This window comes from Oryctolagus cuniculus, chromosome 9, assembly GCF_964237555.1.
Source record: "Oryctolagus cuniculus chromosome 9, mOryCun1.1, whole genome shotgun sequence".
Classification (NCBI taxonomy): Eukaryota; Metazoa; Chordata; class Mammalia; order Lagomorpha; family Leporidae; genus Oryctolagus; species Oryctolagus cuniculus.
In genome coordinates this window covers 119,890,638-119,908,614 of record NC_091440.1, presented here as the reverse complement: position 1 = coordinate 119,908,614, position 17,977 = coordinate 119,890,638, and the positions used below count along the sequence as shown (strand labels likewise).

General features: G+C 38.9%; 1 protein-coding gene across 1 annotated transcript in view; it reads right to left on the bottom strand.

Moving 5' to 3' along the window:
* Positions 1-5,291: 5,291 nt before the first annotated feature.
* ETNK1 (ethanolamine kinase 1) overlaps positions 5,292-17,977 on the bottom strand; it is a 61,265-nt gene continuing 48,579 nt past the window's right edge. Inside the window, exons 7-8 of the mRNA XM_008259540.4 lie at positions 11,240-11,313; positions 5,292-10,927 (exon numbers count right to left, since the gene is read on the bottom strand). Coding sequence (XP_008257762.3) covers positions 10,855-10,927; positions 11,240-11,313 — 147 coding nt within the window. The 3' untranslated portion in view covers positions 5,292-10,854. The remainder of the gene's footprint in view (positions 10,928-11,239; positions 11,314-17,977) is intronic.

Genomic DNA, 17,977 nt, shown 5'->3' with positions numbered 1-17,977 from the left:
CAGATGGAAAATTGATTCTCTCTCTCACTTTGCCTGTCAAATAAGTACATAAATCTTGGGGGTGGGGAGGGAGATTTAAAAATGAAGAGAAAGGCAGAGAACAAACCATGGAAATTTTTATATGACATTTTAAAGACCTTGGTTCTACACTCCTGGTCATATGAAGACTTGGAAGAATTGCCAGTCTATCTAAGATCAATGTGAAGGGACAAAGCTAGAACAAGAATACTGAAAGAAAACACACATACGTTGAAAATTAACAAAAAGCAACCAAGCGCAAAACTATCCCAGTAAAACTGTTAGATTTGAAGGACAAAGAAAACAGTCATGAAGGCCTACAGGCAAAAAGCAACACCAATCAAAATGAATCACCACACAATGGTAAGAAAAATAGGCCAGCATTAGAATTTTCAAGAGCAAGGCAACAATTGAATTACATTTTAAAAGAATTCAAGAAACTGCAAGCCAATAATGAGATATTCTCTAGATTTAGTACCAAGTTTACAAAAAATGTTTGATTACATAAATACTCAATATACAACGTAAAAGCACTTCCCGAGGAATGGATTAGATCAAGTGCAAGCATTCTGTTTACGGTTCAATACTAAGTATTTTAGGCTTTGTGCGTCACATATGATCACTCTTCCATAGTCCTCTGATTCTTTTTTTAAAACAACTCTTTAAAAATTTAACAGGGCAGGCATTTGGTCTACTGGTTATATGCCACTTGGGACACCTGCTTGGAATGCCTGCATCCCATGTCAGAGTGGATGTGTTTGTTTTGGCTCAGCTCCTCATTCAGCTTCCTGCTAATTTGCACCCCGTGAGGCAGCAAGCGATGGCTCAAGCTCCTGCCACCTACTAGAAGACCTGGATTGGGTTGCTGGCTCCCAGCCTCAGGTTGGTCCAGCTTGCCAGCCACTGTGGGCTTGTAGGGAGTAAACCAGTGGATGGGAGCCTATGTGTGTGTGTGTGTGCAGGTGTGTGTGTGTCTGTCTTTCAAATAAAAAAATTAATTGAAAAAATAAAATCAAAATGTAACACTCTCAACTGGAGGGCTGAATTTAGTGCACAGGCCTTAGTTTGCCAATCCCCATAAAAAGATGAACTCTATCACATTAAGAGATAACAGAGAAATGTTAGTAAAAAGACTGATGTATTTAATAGACTACATTGCAGAGTTACCAACGGTGCGAAGTGCAGTATCTAAATATATGTTCAGACAGGCAAAGAATGTAGCTATATAGAATGGGAGAAAGACCCGAGAAAACAGAACACAGAATAGTATCACTAGTGCTCAACAGATAACAAGCTGGAGTCAAAGGCAGAATTGAAAATTCACAGGCAAGACAGGAAAAGCTAAGAGAGCCCTGATGAAGGTTCACATACAGGAAACCACCAAACAACAATAACAATACTGAATACAAAGAACAGCAAAATAACAAAGACACTTTAGCTAGAGAAAAAACACAGTAAATACAACTTAATGCACAGTAATTTTAAGACTAATATGGCTCACATTGAATCCAAACATATCAATCACATAAAAATATGGATTTATTATTAAGATGAAAAAGACTTCAAAGTGATTCATCAGCAAAACCCAAATGTATGCTTTATAAAAGAGACACCATTGAAAACAGTGACTCAAAAAAACTAAAGGGATGGACAAAGATAAACCAGACAATGAGAAAGAATGAGAAAGCAGCCTTCTAATACTGACATCAAAGTAGAATTCAGACCAAAAAGCATTAAAAGAGTGAACTTGCACAATGGTAAAAGCCACAATTCACAACAAACAGTTATGTACACATACGCACCAAATAACAAATGAAGCAGAAACTATTAAGGGATACAGGAATAATCAACAGAACCACATATTAATGATTGGGGACTTTAACATATCATTAGTGCACAATATAGGTCATGGGACAACAACAAAAATAAGGCAAAAGATCTAAACAACCTCATCAATCAAGTAAGCCTTGAGGGAAGTTAGCAGCTCAGAGGTTAGGGGGACAGATGAAACTCAGACAACCTCCACTCTTGAAGAACCACAGGACAGAGTTCAGGGCAACTGCAACAGTTGGAAAGTACAGAAACCAGTTCCAGTAAGAAGCAGAGAAAGGGGGAACTAAAAATCTGCATAGACACTCTGCAAAACCTCAGGCTGGCCCGTGAACCATGTACTTGTGGGGCCCACAATGCGGACGTCAGAGCCTGGGATCTAAGTACAGCCAAGTTACATGCCTGCTAAGACAAAGAAATAAAACCAGTTCTTTCCAGAAGGTCATAATAGAATCAAGAGTTAACAGTGGTAAAAAATTGGGAAGAAGGATTTTTAAAAAGCTGTTATAATTATGCTCAAGGGGCTGAAGAAATGTTCATAATGAGTAAATAAGAAACCTCAAAAACAACAAATTTATTTTAAAATAGTCAAAGGGAAATCTTAATATCTGAAAAGCATAGTATCTGAAATGAGAAAAAAATATAACTGGATGGACGTAACAGCAATTAGGAAAGGAAGAGTGGGGAACCCACATCATAGTTTATAAATATTCCCCAATAAATCATTTTTAAAAAATTTATTCGAAAGGCAGAGTTACACACACACACACACACACACAGAGAGAGAGAGAGAGAGAGTCTTCAATCCACTGGTTCACTCCTCAAATGACAAAACGGCCTGAGCTGGGCCAGGCCGAAGCTAACAGCCAAGAGCTTCATCCAGTTCTGCCACGTGGGTGAAGGGCCCCAAGGTCTTAGGCCATCTTCCACTGCTTTCCCAGGTGCATTAGCAGAGAGCTGGATCAGAAAAGGAGCAGCCAGGACTCAAACCGGCGCCCACATGGGATGCCGATGCTGCAGGCAGTGGCTTTACCGGCTACATCACAGCACTAGCACCAAAAATCTTGTTTTGACTAGGGTTCCCCTTGCCCCACCTCCAAGATGTAGCCGTATGCAAATCACAAAAAAAAAAAAGCCCCTAAAATTCAAAACACTTCTAGTGCCAAGTCTCTGCATTAATTTACACATTAACATCTTACACACCCTCATGATCCACTGAGAAGGAAACTTCTATGATACGCTTCACACGCATATTGTGCTTAGTAAGGATAAAAGAACAATCAGTTAGGAATTGGAGAGGCAAGGGAAAACACTGCAGTTCCATTAGAAAGTAAAATCTTCTGGCCGGTGCCGTGGCTCAGTAGGCTAATCCTCCACCTTTCGGCGCCGGCACACCGGGTTCTAGTCCCGGTTGGGGCGCCAGATTCTGTCCCGGTTGCCCCTCTTCCAGGCCAGCTCTCTGCTGTGGCCCGGGAGTGCAGTGGAGGATGGCCCAAGTGCTTGGGCCCTGCACCTGCATGGGAGACCAGGAAAAAGCACCTGGCTCCTTGGCTTCAGATCAGCGCAATGCGGCGGCCATTGGAGGGTGAACCAACGGCAAAAAGGAAGGCCTTTCTCTCTGTCTCTCTCTGTCCACTCTGCCTGTCAAAAAAAAATAATAATAAAATAAAAATAATAGAAAGTAAATTCTTCCGTCTTTGGCTAAGATCATGTGTAAACTGGAGGTGTCAGTATGGAGTTAAAATTCCTAAAACACAAGTAACCAAGTTTCCTTGCTCTACCAGCAACAAAGGACTCAGGATCAGTGCTATCCCCAGAACCACGCGTGTACCCAGTTCCCCGATCTATGGTTTCTAAGTACCACTGTTCCTAAAAGGAATCAAGCTCCCTGCAGAAACAGCCAATTCCAGGCAGGACTGAGGCCAGGAGGGTAGGGGTCCGAGATGTCTTCTTTGGCTAGGAAAGGAAGCACTCAAGAAGAAATATTGTGGAGGGCTTTTCAAAAGGACAGGACTCTGGATGGGGGCTCTCCCAAATCACAGACAACTTAGTATCAATATAAATAAGCATAGTGTGGCAGTGGCCTTTGCCTTTTAATTAAACTTGTTTCTGACAGCATTCAAGGTTGGTAGGCACCTTCCCAAGGTCAGAAGAGAAAGGGAGGCATCCGCCCTGGGAATGAAACGTGGCTGTTGTCTGCTTGCCTATGAATGTTTCAACTGTAGTTACTATCTGCTTCTAGGTAACCATTTCAGGTTCTGCTTGCCAGTACAGAGCAGTGGTGTTAACTTCACAGACAGCTTACAGCTCAGTACATGGGTGGAAAACATCAGTAACTATGTACGCATGTGCAGTACCATATCAATTCCTGTGAACACCATGTTAAGGACAGAATATCCAATCAAACATATGTATGTAGCCATATAAGGGAGACAAAGAAGCTAAAACCATACCTAAGGAAATACTCCTTTGTTCGGGGCTCAGCCTTTAGGATAACAAATTCCACCTGGGCCTTTTGAGGGCAGTTCCAGGATCCTGGCTTCAGCCTGGCCCAAGCCCTAGTCATTGCAGCCATTTGGGTAGTGAACCTGCTGATGGAAGACCTCTTTCTGCCTCTGCCTCACCCTCTCTTTAACTCTTCCAAATAAAAATGAATGTTCTTAAAATTTGGGGGGGGGGCACTACTTTTCTGACTTGGGCAAGAATTATCAAGTGCTGCCAAACCAGGGGAGATCAGTGGATGTACGATAAGGAGAAAATGCGTAAATCATCTGAAACTTCCTTCCACGGATCGCCTCTGAGTTGAAGACTCAGAGCACACACTTTGGTCCTGATCAAAACTGCCACCACTTACGAGAGCCTCACCACAAACCTGATGCCCTTAACAAGGACACGTGATACCCGGGGCATTTTGATGAAAGACACATAATGTCAAGCCAGCTGTTAGAAAACAGCAGAAACAAACTGGACAAAAGTCTACCAGTTATGGAGACCGCATCTTCATGGTAAGTAGTAAACATCACCTGCAGGCACAGACCTTATTTCAGCTCTCTCCCTCCCACCGCCACCCCCACAGTCTCTGGAAGTCTCTTGGAAGAGTAACTGTGGGTTGAATGAATGCTCCCTGCCTAGACTCCAAGACGTCAGATCCCAGTGTCTATCCATCTGTCTCCCACCTGAGTCCCATGGACAGTGAAGACACTAAGTGCTTTCAAGAATGAATTTCTAAACTAGGCCAATAGAAGTCATTCATAACTTACGTAATGTTCTACACTTTCACCTCAACCAAATTTTAAGTAAATGTTTTTCAAAAGTTTTTATAAAACCTGAAAATGAGAAACTTTAATCACTCAAAAATACTTAAAAAGTGATCATGAAGTCTTCTTTTTTTTCAAGATATTCTAATAAAAATCAAAATAACTTGAAGTAACAAAATTGATGGATACTGTAGTCAGAACCCAACTTTATTGTTTCAACCAATTTTTATTTACAGAATATAAATCTCTTCAAAAAGATACATTCCTTCATTTAATCAATGGTAAAAAGCCTTATTAAACAGAAACAAAGCCTAAACATCATCACTTATATTTCAACAGAAATACAGATCATTAAAAGTGTATGAACATAGAACACAAAATGTAGTTTTTACTTAATCAGTGACATGAATGAGGCTGTTTTTAAGTTTCTTCACTGACAACCCCATTTTAACCATTGAACAAATTGTACTTAAATTAACAGTAGTAAAAATGTAAAAATTCAAATTTAAACATGAAAATATGGGACAACAAAAAGGAACAGGAAGTATCTTCATTACCAAACAGATTAACAAATTCGCAGACACTCAGATACTTTCTGAGGCATATCAGAACACCTACATCAAAGGTTGCATTCATTTGAGAGGTATCAATACATGTTCAGTGCTGAGACTATTTGTAGCACTTACAGTATATACAAAGCAGCATTAGACTACTATGGTTCACATTTGAGAAACACAGATTTCAGCTTTATGCTACAACTTGCCAATTTAACATTACAGCTAACGCAGTGACAATTACTCATTTCATATTTTTTTCTTCTGAAACTCAATAAGCAAATTATCATTTAAGCACACGGAATAATGCCATGTCTTCTTCCTTATAAAAGTAAATTTTGAAATCCAAACACTTTGTATCATGGAAACTTTACCTAGCTGTACAAAGGCTCCTAAATACAGTACAGTCATAAAGTTTCTTTTTGTAGATTAATGTATAGTTATTTTAGTACAAATAAATGCAGTGCACTACTCCAGATGATTGGGCAACAAAACTGTCAGTGTGTCACTACCTGTATTTAAGCAGGAGCACACCACAACTGCGACCATGGCCAGTAAATAAATGCCCTCGCATGTCCTCCACGGCTTCCGGGGTTCCTTCCCACGTCACAGGAGCTACTTTAATGGATACCATCGGGTCTCAACCTATCTCTGAAAGTTCCTTTATTAAAAATTTTGAAATTTAACTAATAGAATATCTACGGTCTCAATAAGCTAGGTTTTTTTTTTTTCTTACTCTTTACTAACTAGTTCAAATACAATATGTAATGTTTTAAACTTTTATAAACACCTTATTAAAATGATTAAAGGTATCTAAAATACCATTAGTGGGTAAAACATTAACCATAAAAAAAATGACACTATGAGTATTTTTGAGACTATTTTTCCTTAACTAGAAAAGCTGTGGGGTTCATAATGAGCACAGGTATAATGACACTTTACCCTGCTGTCCTACAACATCAGTAATAAGAGTAAATGCATGAAGCACAGGAAAGCGCAGGACTTCAGGAGAAAACCCAGTGAACACTTGAATTTTGGGTGCCTCAAACACAAAAGGGTTCCCCATGCTTATAAGCACTATCATTATTGTCATCCTTTAAGTAGTTCAAATCTGATTTCATTTTTAATTTTATCCAGAAATAAAAACCTAATTCATTCCATAATGTATCTTATCAATTTCAGCTTTCAAGTATTCAAGTAATGCAAACCCAGGTATTTTCTTTTGTGGCAACAACACACAGACTGAGCTTCAAAGACAGGGAAAAATTCATTTAAAATAACTGATACTCTTCTGCCCAAAGACGTAAGAACTAACACTTAACACTGTGATCACACAAATGGTATGTAATCAGAAGGAAAAAAAAATGGTCCAATATAATAATGTCTTCTTTTTATAAAGAGACAAAAACAGATGCCTTAATATGTGGCCAGATTCCCAGTAACAGGATATTCTGAAATCTAAGGAACTACAGAAGAAAAACCAGAGTGAATTCAATTTTGAAATAAAGATGCACTTGCTTTACCAAATCCTCTGTGCGTAATCACCAGCATTTCCCTCCATGTAACTAACGTAGCATCAGTTGCTGCCAATAGCAAAACTCTCCTAGCACAGAGCATTAACTTTTTCTACCAGCTGAATGACTGATGACTATTAAAAGCTTTTGTCGTTGTCACTTTGGAACGCAGTAAAGACTGCTCATTAAAAGCAATTTAAAGCAGAAAATCACACTGATTGTATTTTCATTTATATTATCAAGTAAGGAATTCAAAGAATGGTACCGCAGTCTTCCATGTAAAAAGAAGCATCTGCCTGATCTGAAAAGCGGAGTTTTATACTGAGAGTGTCTGGGATGGTTTTCTCTAAGTCTGGAAGTTTCAGTAACACATTTATGAATTTAAAATAAATCTATTCAGTTCAGCAACAAGGTGGCAACAGCTGTAATTACAAGATTACTTCTGTCTTTTCTTCTGTAATCCTACAATGAGCAACTTTTAATTTAGAGAAGTCACCTGAGATATGCTTACATTGAAATAAGAGCTACTATTTGTCTTATCTCTGCTCTATTTCAGACTTAGGTTCACATTGAAATACATGAAATTTCAAGGCTTTTTTGTACATAAAGGTTAACAATCCTGAATGTAGGAAAATGTAATACACTTCAGTTTGCAATCAACAAAATATTTCTAGCTTGAAAGTATGACTCAAAAACTGCAGCGTTATTGCAACTGCATACATTCACTGCCTCCAGGAAGCCAACCTCACATATACGAACAGCCAACTAAAAAATGGAGCAAAGTCTCATTAGGCACTGAAAGGCTAATAAATAAGGACTGACATTAACCAGAGCTGATAAACCCTATTTCCAGTTCCTGTTAACTCACTGTGCAGCCAGAACTGTTGGCTATTTCCAGTCTAAAACCAATGAGCTGGATCTTTTCCTTACAGAACAATTTCTAAAAGAGAGAAGAGAATGCAAAACAATACACAGTCTCATATGCAAGATACAATTCACACTAATTTACAGTTTTTATTTACACTGTTTTATATACATTCCAGGCAGACCTAGTTGAATGAGTTTTGTGCTCATATTGATCTCAGACGATGTGAGCAGTATGATTTACTACCACATCTCTTTGATTTCCAGAAAATGGTGACAGCTGTTTGGGTAAGATCATACATGTATGCAAGGGAAAAAAGGGGGGAAATGTGGAATTCTGCTTGTTAAAGCATCCAGGCCACTATGGTCTATTGACTAACATTGAAAAACATGAATGCCACTTTTAACAATCATTTTCATATTTACAAAAGGAGTTACTACCAGCTGAGTGGTTACATAAGGCATTCAAGTTCCTTAGCTTAACATGAAAAGGCAACTGACATCTCAGCAAGCCACAGGACACATTTTAGAGATGACTTGAGAGTGCTGTTCGGATTTACCCTCCTTTAGAATCCCTTACATGGTCAAAATAAAGGGAAACAATTTTGAACCCTACCGCTAGCCTGCACCAAGATCCCAAAAACCTGTCCATAAAGTAAAAGCATCAAACCCAAAATCTAGCCAAAGAGTGGGAGCAACAGCTTAAATATCTTGATTTGTACCCAAGATCCAATGCTTATTCCCAGGGCTAACGCAAGAGCCTTTGTTCCCAGTTACATTCACTTCAAAGTGAACCACTCTGATTCATAGTATCACAGCTACTAACTATACACAGTCTAAGACCAATGGCTCAGTGAATCTCTACTCAAAATAGTTGAAGAATATGGTTTAAGGTAGAAAAATCTCTTTCCCATCCCACAGTTCTACAAGATATATGCTGTTTCATTTTAAGACAGAAAAAAAAAAGCATGAGTATTACATATTCCTCATTCTGTAACATTTTAACCAAAGATGAAAATCCTACCAAAAACAACTTTTCAGGTTCACTACATTATAAAAAGCTATCAGTTATTTAATTGGTTCCATTCATTTAATCTAACAGGCAAAATTCTATTGATCTTAAGTGTAATGAAGTTTACAAAAACAAAAATGAACATTTACAAAATTGGGGAGGTAGAAACCAAATCTTGGTCTAACACTGGTATAGATACAAAGATTTTTTTTTTAAGATTCTGTTTATGTAACTAGAAATTCGCCATTTTAAATGGCCTGTGTTTCTACTCACTTTATCAGCTTTAAATATCTTGAGATAATCCAAGTCTTTTGAAGCACTCATCTCAGAATATGTCATTAGGAATACTACATCAGACTCCCTAGATTTTTCCGAGCATACATTTTATAGCTGCATATTGTGAATATGCAGATCCATCAAGCCAACTTTGTACATGGGCACTTATGTGACCGAAGTGCAAAGCTCATCAGACTCATCTTTTAAGGAGAGTTCACCATGACTGCTCAACTTCACAAAGCAGTCTTCAAAACCTGAATTCTATTTATCCCAAAGATCTCACTTCCTTTCATGTAATAACTGCCTCCCTCTTATCTCTAAACAAAATTAAAAACGCACCTAAACAAAACAGAAATCCTCCTAACATGAGTATTTCTGCTTAATTCACATTTTGTTATTTGTCGGACTTTAAGTGTACAAGATCCATGTACTAAATGTTTCTTATCAGTTCTTCTAACCACCTCAACATCACTCTGAACTTACATGTATCAACTAATCATTTGCTATCACTCTAAAAACATGGAACCAAACTAAAACATAAAACCAAAATATAAGGAATGATGTATGTAGGTTTAAAAAAAAAATCTAAATGAAGTTTACTTGTTTCCAGGTAGGATGGACTTTGTACATATGTTTCAAAATTAACAATACTAGTTATTATTTTAAAAACAAAAACAGAGCATCTCAATTAAGAAAACAAAATTTTCAGTTAGAAACAATTTGACAAAGCAAATTTTAAGAACTGAAACTAGTAACTTAAATGATCATATTTAGCATTTGAAAACATTATTTAATACAGATTTTGGTAACATTAAATCATTATACTTATTCCAGGATTATATGGTAAATACTTCTATTTATACTGTAGACTATATAAAGAGATGGGAATTAATGCTAAGTTATATTTCCCTAAAAAGAAATGCTTTCTAATATTCAGTTCAAAAAGATGTACCACCAACAGAATATATTTTACCCTCCTAAACACATGTTTTTATATGAACATTCTAGGTTATCTATACCAGTCAATGACTGCCATTCTAAGAGTAAATGATTCGTTTTACTTACAGTACATCAAGAGTAAAAGGTTACACTCAACAACAAGAATGCTTACGAGAATTAACCTTATTAAAGCAAAACTTCAAAAAATTTAAACTAGAACATTTTCATTGCTTACTCTCAACAAACAGATGAAACAGTGAAAGCAGTCACAGAATCTTGTTGAATTTATAATAAATAATTCACATATAACATGGATTAAGTTATGAAAAAAAGGCTTAAAACTGACATCTTTATACCTTTTGCACATTTAACAAATTTCTAATCCACCACATTCCGATAGCAGTAGATATATTTCTTGACATCATTCAGTCTATTTAAAAAATAGATTGGTTGGTTTAGAGGCATAATTTTTAAAGCAAGATAACCAAATTAAGTAACAGAATTTTAACAAATATTGGCTTTTTTTGGAATTTCTTAAGAAAAGATTCACAAGCATTGCTCAGCTACTTGAGAATAATTAAATCTCTTCTTTACTCAGGCACTTTTAATGCAGTAACCTCAGGCTTCATTTTAAAGTACTGGTTAAAACGAACAATTGCATACCTAGTGAGAAAAGAAAGTAATAGCAAAATTAGTCAAAGCTGAAAAACGTAATCCTTCATGCCCATTCACCCTTCTAAGCTGCTTTTCTGAGTTCGAGCTGTTCAGAGGATCTATGATTTATTACATCACCTACTGGATACTTTTCTAATAGTGAGAACACTTAACAGCTTAGAGCGTTATCTCTTCATGGACAAACTGCTTAATGTATACCATCTTTACTAATATTTGACTGAAAATAATAGCTATGTTACCTTTGAGCTCTAAATGTTAATCCAAACAAAGTAAGGAAAGTGTAAATAAAATTAAACTTACCCAAGAAAATCAAACTCGATAGTGGAGTATTTGGCTTGAATCAAAGCCCACAAACCCCAGAAGAAATGGGAAGCCTTAAAAGGAAGAAAAATCAAGAATTATAATAATGCATTTCTCCAAAAAACAGTGTCAGATTGTTAATTCTATCCCCTGGCTGCTCATTTAAGATATATTTATTTATTTGAAAGGTAGAGTTACAGAGACAGAGAAAGAGACATCTTCCATCAGCTGGTTCACTCCCCATACAGCCACCATGGGATGGCTGGGCCAGTCAGGAGCCTGGAATTCGATCCAGACCTCCCACACAGGTGGCAGGGGCCCCAGCACATGCGCTGGGAGCAGTGATGGTTCAAGGGTTAGGTCTCCGGCACTCACATGGAGACATGGATTGAGTTCTCTGCTCCATGCTTCGGCCCAGCCCAGTTCTGGCCTTAGAGTCATTTGGAAAGCGGACCAGTAGATGACCTTCTCTCTTCTCTCTCTCTCTTTCTGCCTCTTAAATTAAATATTTAAATATTTTAAAAAAATCTGAGTGACTATCTGGCCTAGAAGCTGCCATGGCTTAAGACACCCACACTCCACATTAGAGTGCTTAAATTCAAGTCTCAGCTCTAATCCAATTCTAGCTTCCTGCTAACGCACAACGAGGGAGGCAGCAGGCATTCGTTCAAGTAATTGGGCCCCTTCACCCCATGGGAGGCCCGGACTGGGTTCCTGGCTCCCAGCTACGGGTCTGGCTCAGCCTCGGCCACTGCAGGTCATTTGGGAAGTAAATTAGCAAACAGGAGCTCTGTGTCTCTCTCTCAAATAAATCAGCTTTTTAAAAGCCCAATTCCCCTAACCTGTATAAAGCAGAGTTCAGCATCAGCAGGATGCCGATGGAGGTTGTTGTGAATGTTTTTAATGGCTATATTTGTTAACAGCTTTCCTATAACACATTTTCAAAGGTCTTTCGCTAAGTGACAGAAAAATATAAACAAAAAAGAACCTCCAAATCTCAGAAACAATAAATATATTTAAATGTAAAGAGTTCCCTACAGTGACAAACATCTGAAAATAATTTTAGTGGATCAATTCTGCATAATAAACTACAGTATAAAATAATAAATTATTTATCTCAGAGAAAAATAGATCTCAGGACATAAAGGGGAATTACTGTGAAATTACAACTGTAAAACAAATGTGTATGGTTTACAGTCTATTTTCAGTTAAATATGCTATGTTAATACTAATAGGATTTCATTTCCCAAGAGACACTCCAGCTATGCTAATTAGAAATTTTCTAGAGAAAAAGTCAAAGTTTTTGTTTCAGCTAAATTCACTTTAGCAATAAATGGTCTCTAAGAAAAAATTATTCAACAGCAGCAACCTCAGTATTCAAAATAAAATCTTATTTGCTAGGTCAAACAGCACAGTGTACCAGAAAGAATTCTTAATTTAAACTACAATGTGTAGAGATGCAATTACAGGCTCTATCACTAACTTCCTTTGCGACTTTTAGCAACAGAGATTTTTAGTGTCAGACCCATTATTTTTTTAAAAAGATTTATTTATTTATTTGAAAGGCAGAGAGGCAGAAGCAGAGGCAGAGGCAGAGAGAGAGGGAAAGGTCTTCCATCTTGATTTACTCCCTAAATGGCTGCAACCACCAGGGTTGTGCCAATCCAAATCCAGGAGCCTAGAGTTTTCTCCAGGTCTCCCACGTGGGTGCAAGAACCCAAGGACTTGGGCCATCTTCCTCCCCTTTCCCAGGCACATTAGCAGGGAGCTGGATCAGAAGTGGAGCAGCCAGGACTCAAACTGGTACCCTTATGGGATGCTGGCACTGCAGACGGCAGGCAGCTTTACCTGCTACCCACTATGCAACAGTGCCAGCCCCCAGGCTATTTTTTTTTTTTTTTGACAGGCAGAGTTAGATGGTTCACCCCCCAAGTGGCTGCTACGGCTGGCGCACTGTGCCGATCCGAAGCCAGGGGCAGGTGCTTCCTCCTGGTCTCCCATGTGGGGTGCAGGGCCCAAGGGCTTAAGCCATCTTCCACTGCCTTCCTGGGCCACAGCAGAGAGCTGAACTGGAAGAGGAGCAACTGGGACAGAACTGGCACCCCAACCGGGACTAGAACCCGGGGTGCCGGCAGCATAGGTGGAGGATTAGTCTAGTGAGCCAGGGCGTCGGCCAGGCTATTATTTTTAAAAAAGAAATAATGCCGCCAACATTGTGACACAGTAGGTTGAGCCACTGTCCATGACGGAAGCACCCCATACGAATGCCAGTTTGAGGTCAATTTACTCCACTTCTGATCCACCTCACTGAAAAAAGCAGATGACCCAAATGTTTGGGCCCCTGCCACCTGAAATGGAGGTTCCTGGCACCTGCCTTCAGCTGGCCCAGCCCAGGCTGTTGCAGCCTTTTGGGGAGTCTAATCAGTGGATGGAAGATCTCTTTCACTCTCTGTCTCTCCCTTCTCTCTGTAACTCTACCTTCCAAATAAATAAATAAATAAATAAATCTTTAAAGAAGAGAGAAAGGAATAATATTAGACATTCTATATTCCATATAGAATTGTTGAAGATTACTTTTTCAAAGATTTCTATTTTAAAAGTACAAACATGGGGCCGGCGCCGCGGCTCAATAGGCTAATCCTCCGCCTAGCGGCGCCGGCACACCGGGTTCTAGTCCCGGTCGGGGCGCCGGATTCTGTCCCGGTTGCCCCTCTTCCAGGCCAGCCCTCTGCTGTGGCCAGGGAGTGCAGTGGAGGATGGCCCAGGTGCTTGGGCCCTGCACCCCATGGGAGACCAGGAAAAGCACCTGGCTCCTGCCATCGGATCAGCGCGGTGCGCCGGCTGCAGCGTGCTGGCCGCGGCGGCCATTGGAGGGTGAACCAACGGCAAAAGGAAGACCTTTCTCTCTGTCTCTCTCTCTCACTGTCCACTCTGCCTGTCAAAAAAAAAAAAAAAAAAAAAAAAAAAAAAGTACAAACATGGGACCAGTGCTGTGGTGTAGTGGGTAAACCCATTGTCTGCGATACCAGCATCCTATACGGTTGCTGGTTTGAGTCCGGCTGCTCCACTTCTAATCCAGCTCCCTGCTAATGGTCTGGGAAGGCAGTGGACGATGGCATAAGTGCTTGAGCCCCTGCACCCATGTGGGAGACCTGGAAGAATCTCCTGGCTCCTGGCTTCAGATCAGCCCGTCACAGCCATTTTGGGAGTGAACCAGCAGGTGGAAGATCTGTCTATCTGTCTCTCTCTCTGTAACGCTGCCTTTCAAATAAATAAAATTAACCTTAAAAAAAAGTACAACCATAATTTGATTATCTTACTCAAATACCACCACTAATGGGTTATACACTCCTTTTCAAAAACACATGTAGAAAAGTATAAACAAGATAGTAGCAAAGGGTAAACAGATAAGGCACACACGTCTGAAACATGACAATTCTAAAAAAAAATCCAACTCTGGAGTATGTCTTTGAGCAACTCTGTGCCTTTGTCTCTTCATCTATAAACTAAAGCTAACACTAATATTTACATGTGGTATACAAGAAAAATTCAACAGAATATTACTTATTGTTATTTTGAAATGACAGATTTTCAAGAAAGGTCTTCCTAAGGCAGTGTCTTAAAATCGAGAAAGGAATTACTGAAGTCCAAATCTGTGATTCTTAAAGCAGTACATGAGCTCAATGGGAGGTTTCTGAGGCTCTAGGCTATTTTCCTAATAGTAATGTTACTTGTCAAGTCAACCTTACATGCAAATATCTATCAAGAAGCCATAAAAACTATGAATTGTATCGACTATCTCCCTCAAAGTATATGTTGTTCTAATACTCAGTAGGACAAAATAGGAAATACACATAAAGCATGTCTACTGTGTACACAAAGTACAACGGTTGTCTGAAAAAAAGCACCTAAGTTTATTTGGGGTTGAATCCGGATTCTTTATAATGGAATATCATTTTTACTCAAAAAAATAACTGGTATATGAACTAGTTTTCAGATTTGGGTATTTGGCAGACATTTTCTCAAATATAAAAGAGAGAATTTGTCATTTCAATGAAAACAACCCCGAGCATCTGTGGCCAACGGTAAAGTTTGAATTTTCACCCTAACATTAGAACTTGAGGAAAGTTACGTTTGATTTTGTAAGTTTAACAGCTTCTCAGTACTCTACTAAAAATGTTTCCAATGACACCGGTGGTAATATCAACATGTTTTTTTATATCACCTAATGAGATGTGTTAACATTTGGAAACTCTATACAATGTTTTCCAAAAAACCAATAAGGTTAAAATTACAAAATCAAGCACAGGTTAAAAGAATTATTTCAAGTACAGGACAAATCAATGCTTTTTTTTTTTTTTTTTAACATTCTATGTTTGGGGCTGACATTGCCACACATGGGGTTAAGTTGCCTGTCTGCAGCACTGGCATCCCATATGGGTGTTGGTTCAAGTCCTGGCTGCTCCACTTCCATTCCAGATCCCTGCTAATGAGCCTGTGAAAGCAGAAGATTGTCCACATGCTCGGGCCCTTGCATCCACATGGCAGACCTGGATGAAGCTCCTGGCTCCTGGCTTCAGCCTGGCCCAGCCCCAGCTGTTGCAGCCACTTGGGGAGTGAACCAGGAGATGGAAGATCTGTCTGTCTCTCTGCCTCTCCCTCTCCCTCTGTAATTCTGACTTTGAAGAAATAAAAAACTTAAAAAAAATTTTAAATAAATTTTTTAATTTAGTTAATTTGAAAGACAGATAGACAATAAGAGAGAGATCTCCCATCTTCACTTCACTCCCCAAATGTCCACAACATCCAGAGCTGGGCCAGGCCAAAACCAGCTCAGTCTAGGTCTCCCAGTTCTGCATCAGGGACCCAAGTACTCAAACTATCACCTGCGGATTACCAAAGTGCACATTAGCACACAGCTAGAGTCAGGAGCAGGATCAATACTCACACCAGGCATGCTGAAATGGGATGCAGGCATCCCACCTACTGCACCAAATGCACACCATTTTTATGTAGGTGTGTAAAAAAAAAGAAGTGAACTAATAGGTTTAGAATAAACATTACAGCTAATCTTTTAAGAAATTACTACTGGGGCTGGCGCTGTGGTGAAGCAGGTAAAACCACCACCTGCAGTGCCAGCATCCCATATGAGTGCTGATTTGAGTCCTGGCTGCTCCATTTCCCATCCAGCTCTCTGCTATGGCCTGGGAGAGCAGTGGAAAATGGTTCAGACTTAGGGCCCTACACCTGCCTGGGAGACCTGGAAGAAGCTCTAGGCTCCTGGCTTCGGACTGACGCAGCTCCGGGCGTTGCGGCCATTTGAGAAGTGAACCAGAGGAGGGAAGACCTTTCTCTCTGCCTCAGACTCTGCAACTCCACCTTTCAAATAGAAAGAAAGACAGACAGACAGACAGAAAGAAAGAAAGAAAGAAAGAAAGACAGAAAGAAAGACAGAAAGACAGAAAGAAAGAAAGACAGAAAGACAGAAAGAAAGACAGAAAGAAAGAAAGACAGAAAGACAGAAAGAAAGACAGAAAGACAGAAAGAAAGACAGAAAGAAAGAAAGACAGAAAGAAAGACAGAAAGACAGAAAGACAGAAAGAAAGACAGAAAGAAAGACAGAAAGACAGAAAGAAAGAAAGACAGAAAGACAGAAAGAAAGACAGAAAGACAGAAAGACAGAAAGAAAGACAGAAAGAAAGACAGAAAGACAGAAAGAAAGACAGAAAGAAAGACAGAAAGACAGAAAGAAAGACAGAAAGACAGAAAGAAAGAAAGACAGAAAGAAAGACAGAAAGAAAGAAAGAAAGACAGAAAGAAAGAAAGACAGAAAGACAGAAAGAAAGACAGAAAGACAGAAAGACAGAAAGAAAGACAGACAGACAGAAAGAAAGACAGAAAGACAGAAAGAAAGACAGACAGAAAGACAGAAAGACAGACAGAAAGAAAGAAAGACAGAAAGACAGAAAGAAAGACAGAAAGACAGACAGAAAGACAAAAAGAAAGACAGAAAGACAGAAAGAAAGAAAGACAGAAAGACAGAAAGAAAGAAAGAAAGACAGAAAGACAGAAAGAAAGAAAGAAAGACAGAAAGACAGAAAGAAAGACAGACAGAAAGAAAGAAAGACAGAAAGACAGAAAGACAGAAAGAAAGAAAGACAGAAAGAAAGAAAGAAAGAAAGACAGAAAGAAAGACAGAAAGAAAGAAAGACAGAAAGAAAGACAGACAGACAGAAAGAAAGACAGAAAGACAGAAAGAAAGACAGACAGAAAGACAGACAGAAAGAAAGAAAGACAGAAAGACAGAAAGACAGACAGAAAGACAGAAAGACAGAAAGACAGAAAGAAAGACAGAAAGACAGACAGAAAGACAAAAAGAAAGACAGAAAGACAGAAAGAAAGAAAGACAGAAAGACAGAAAGAAAGAAAGACAGAAAGACAGAAAGAAAGAAAGAAAGAAAGACAGAAAGAAAGAAAGAAAGACAGAAAGACAGAAAGAAAGACAGAAAGACAGAAAGAAAGAAAGACAGAAAGACAGAAAGACAGAAAGAAAGAAAGACAGAAAGAAAGAAAGACAGAAAGAAAGAAAGACAGAAAGAAAGAAAGACAGAAAGAAAGAAAGACAGAAAGAAAGACAGAAAGAAAGACAGAAAGAAAGAAAGAAGACAGAAAGAAAGACAGAAAGAAAGAAAGAGAGAGGCGGGGGGGAGAAAGAAAGAAAGAAACAAACTACTACTT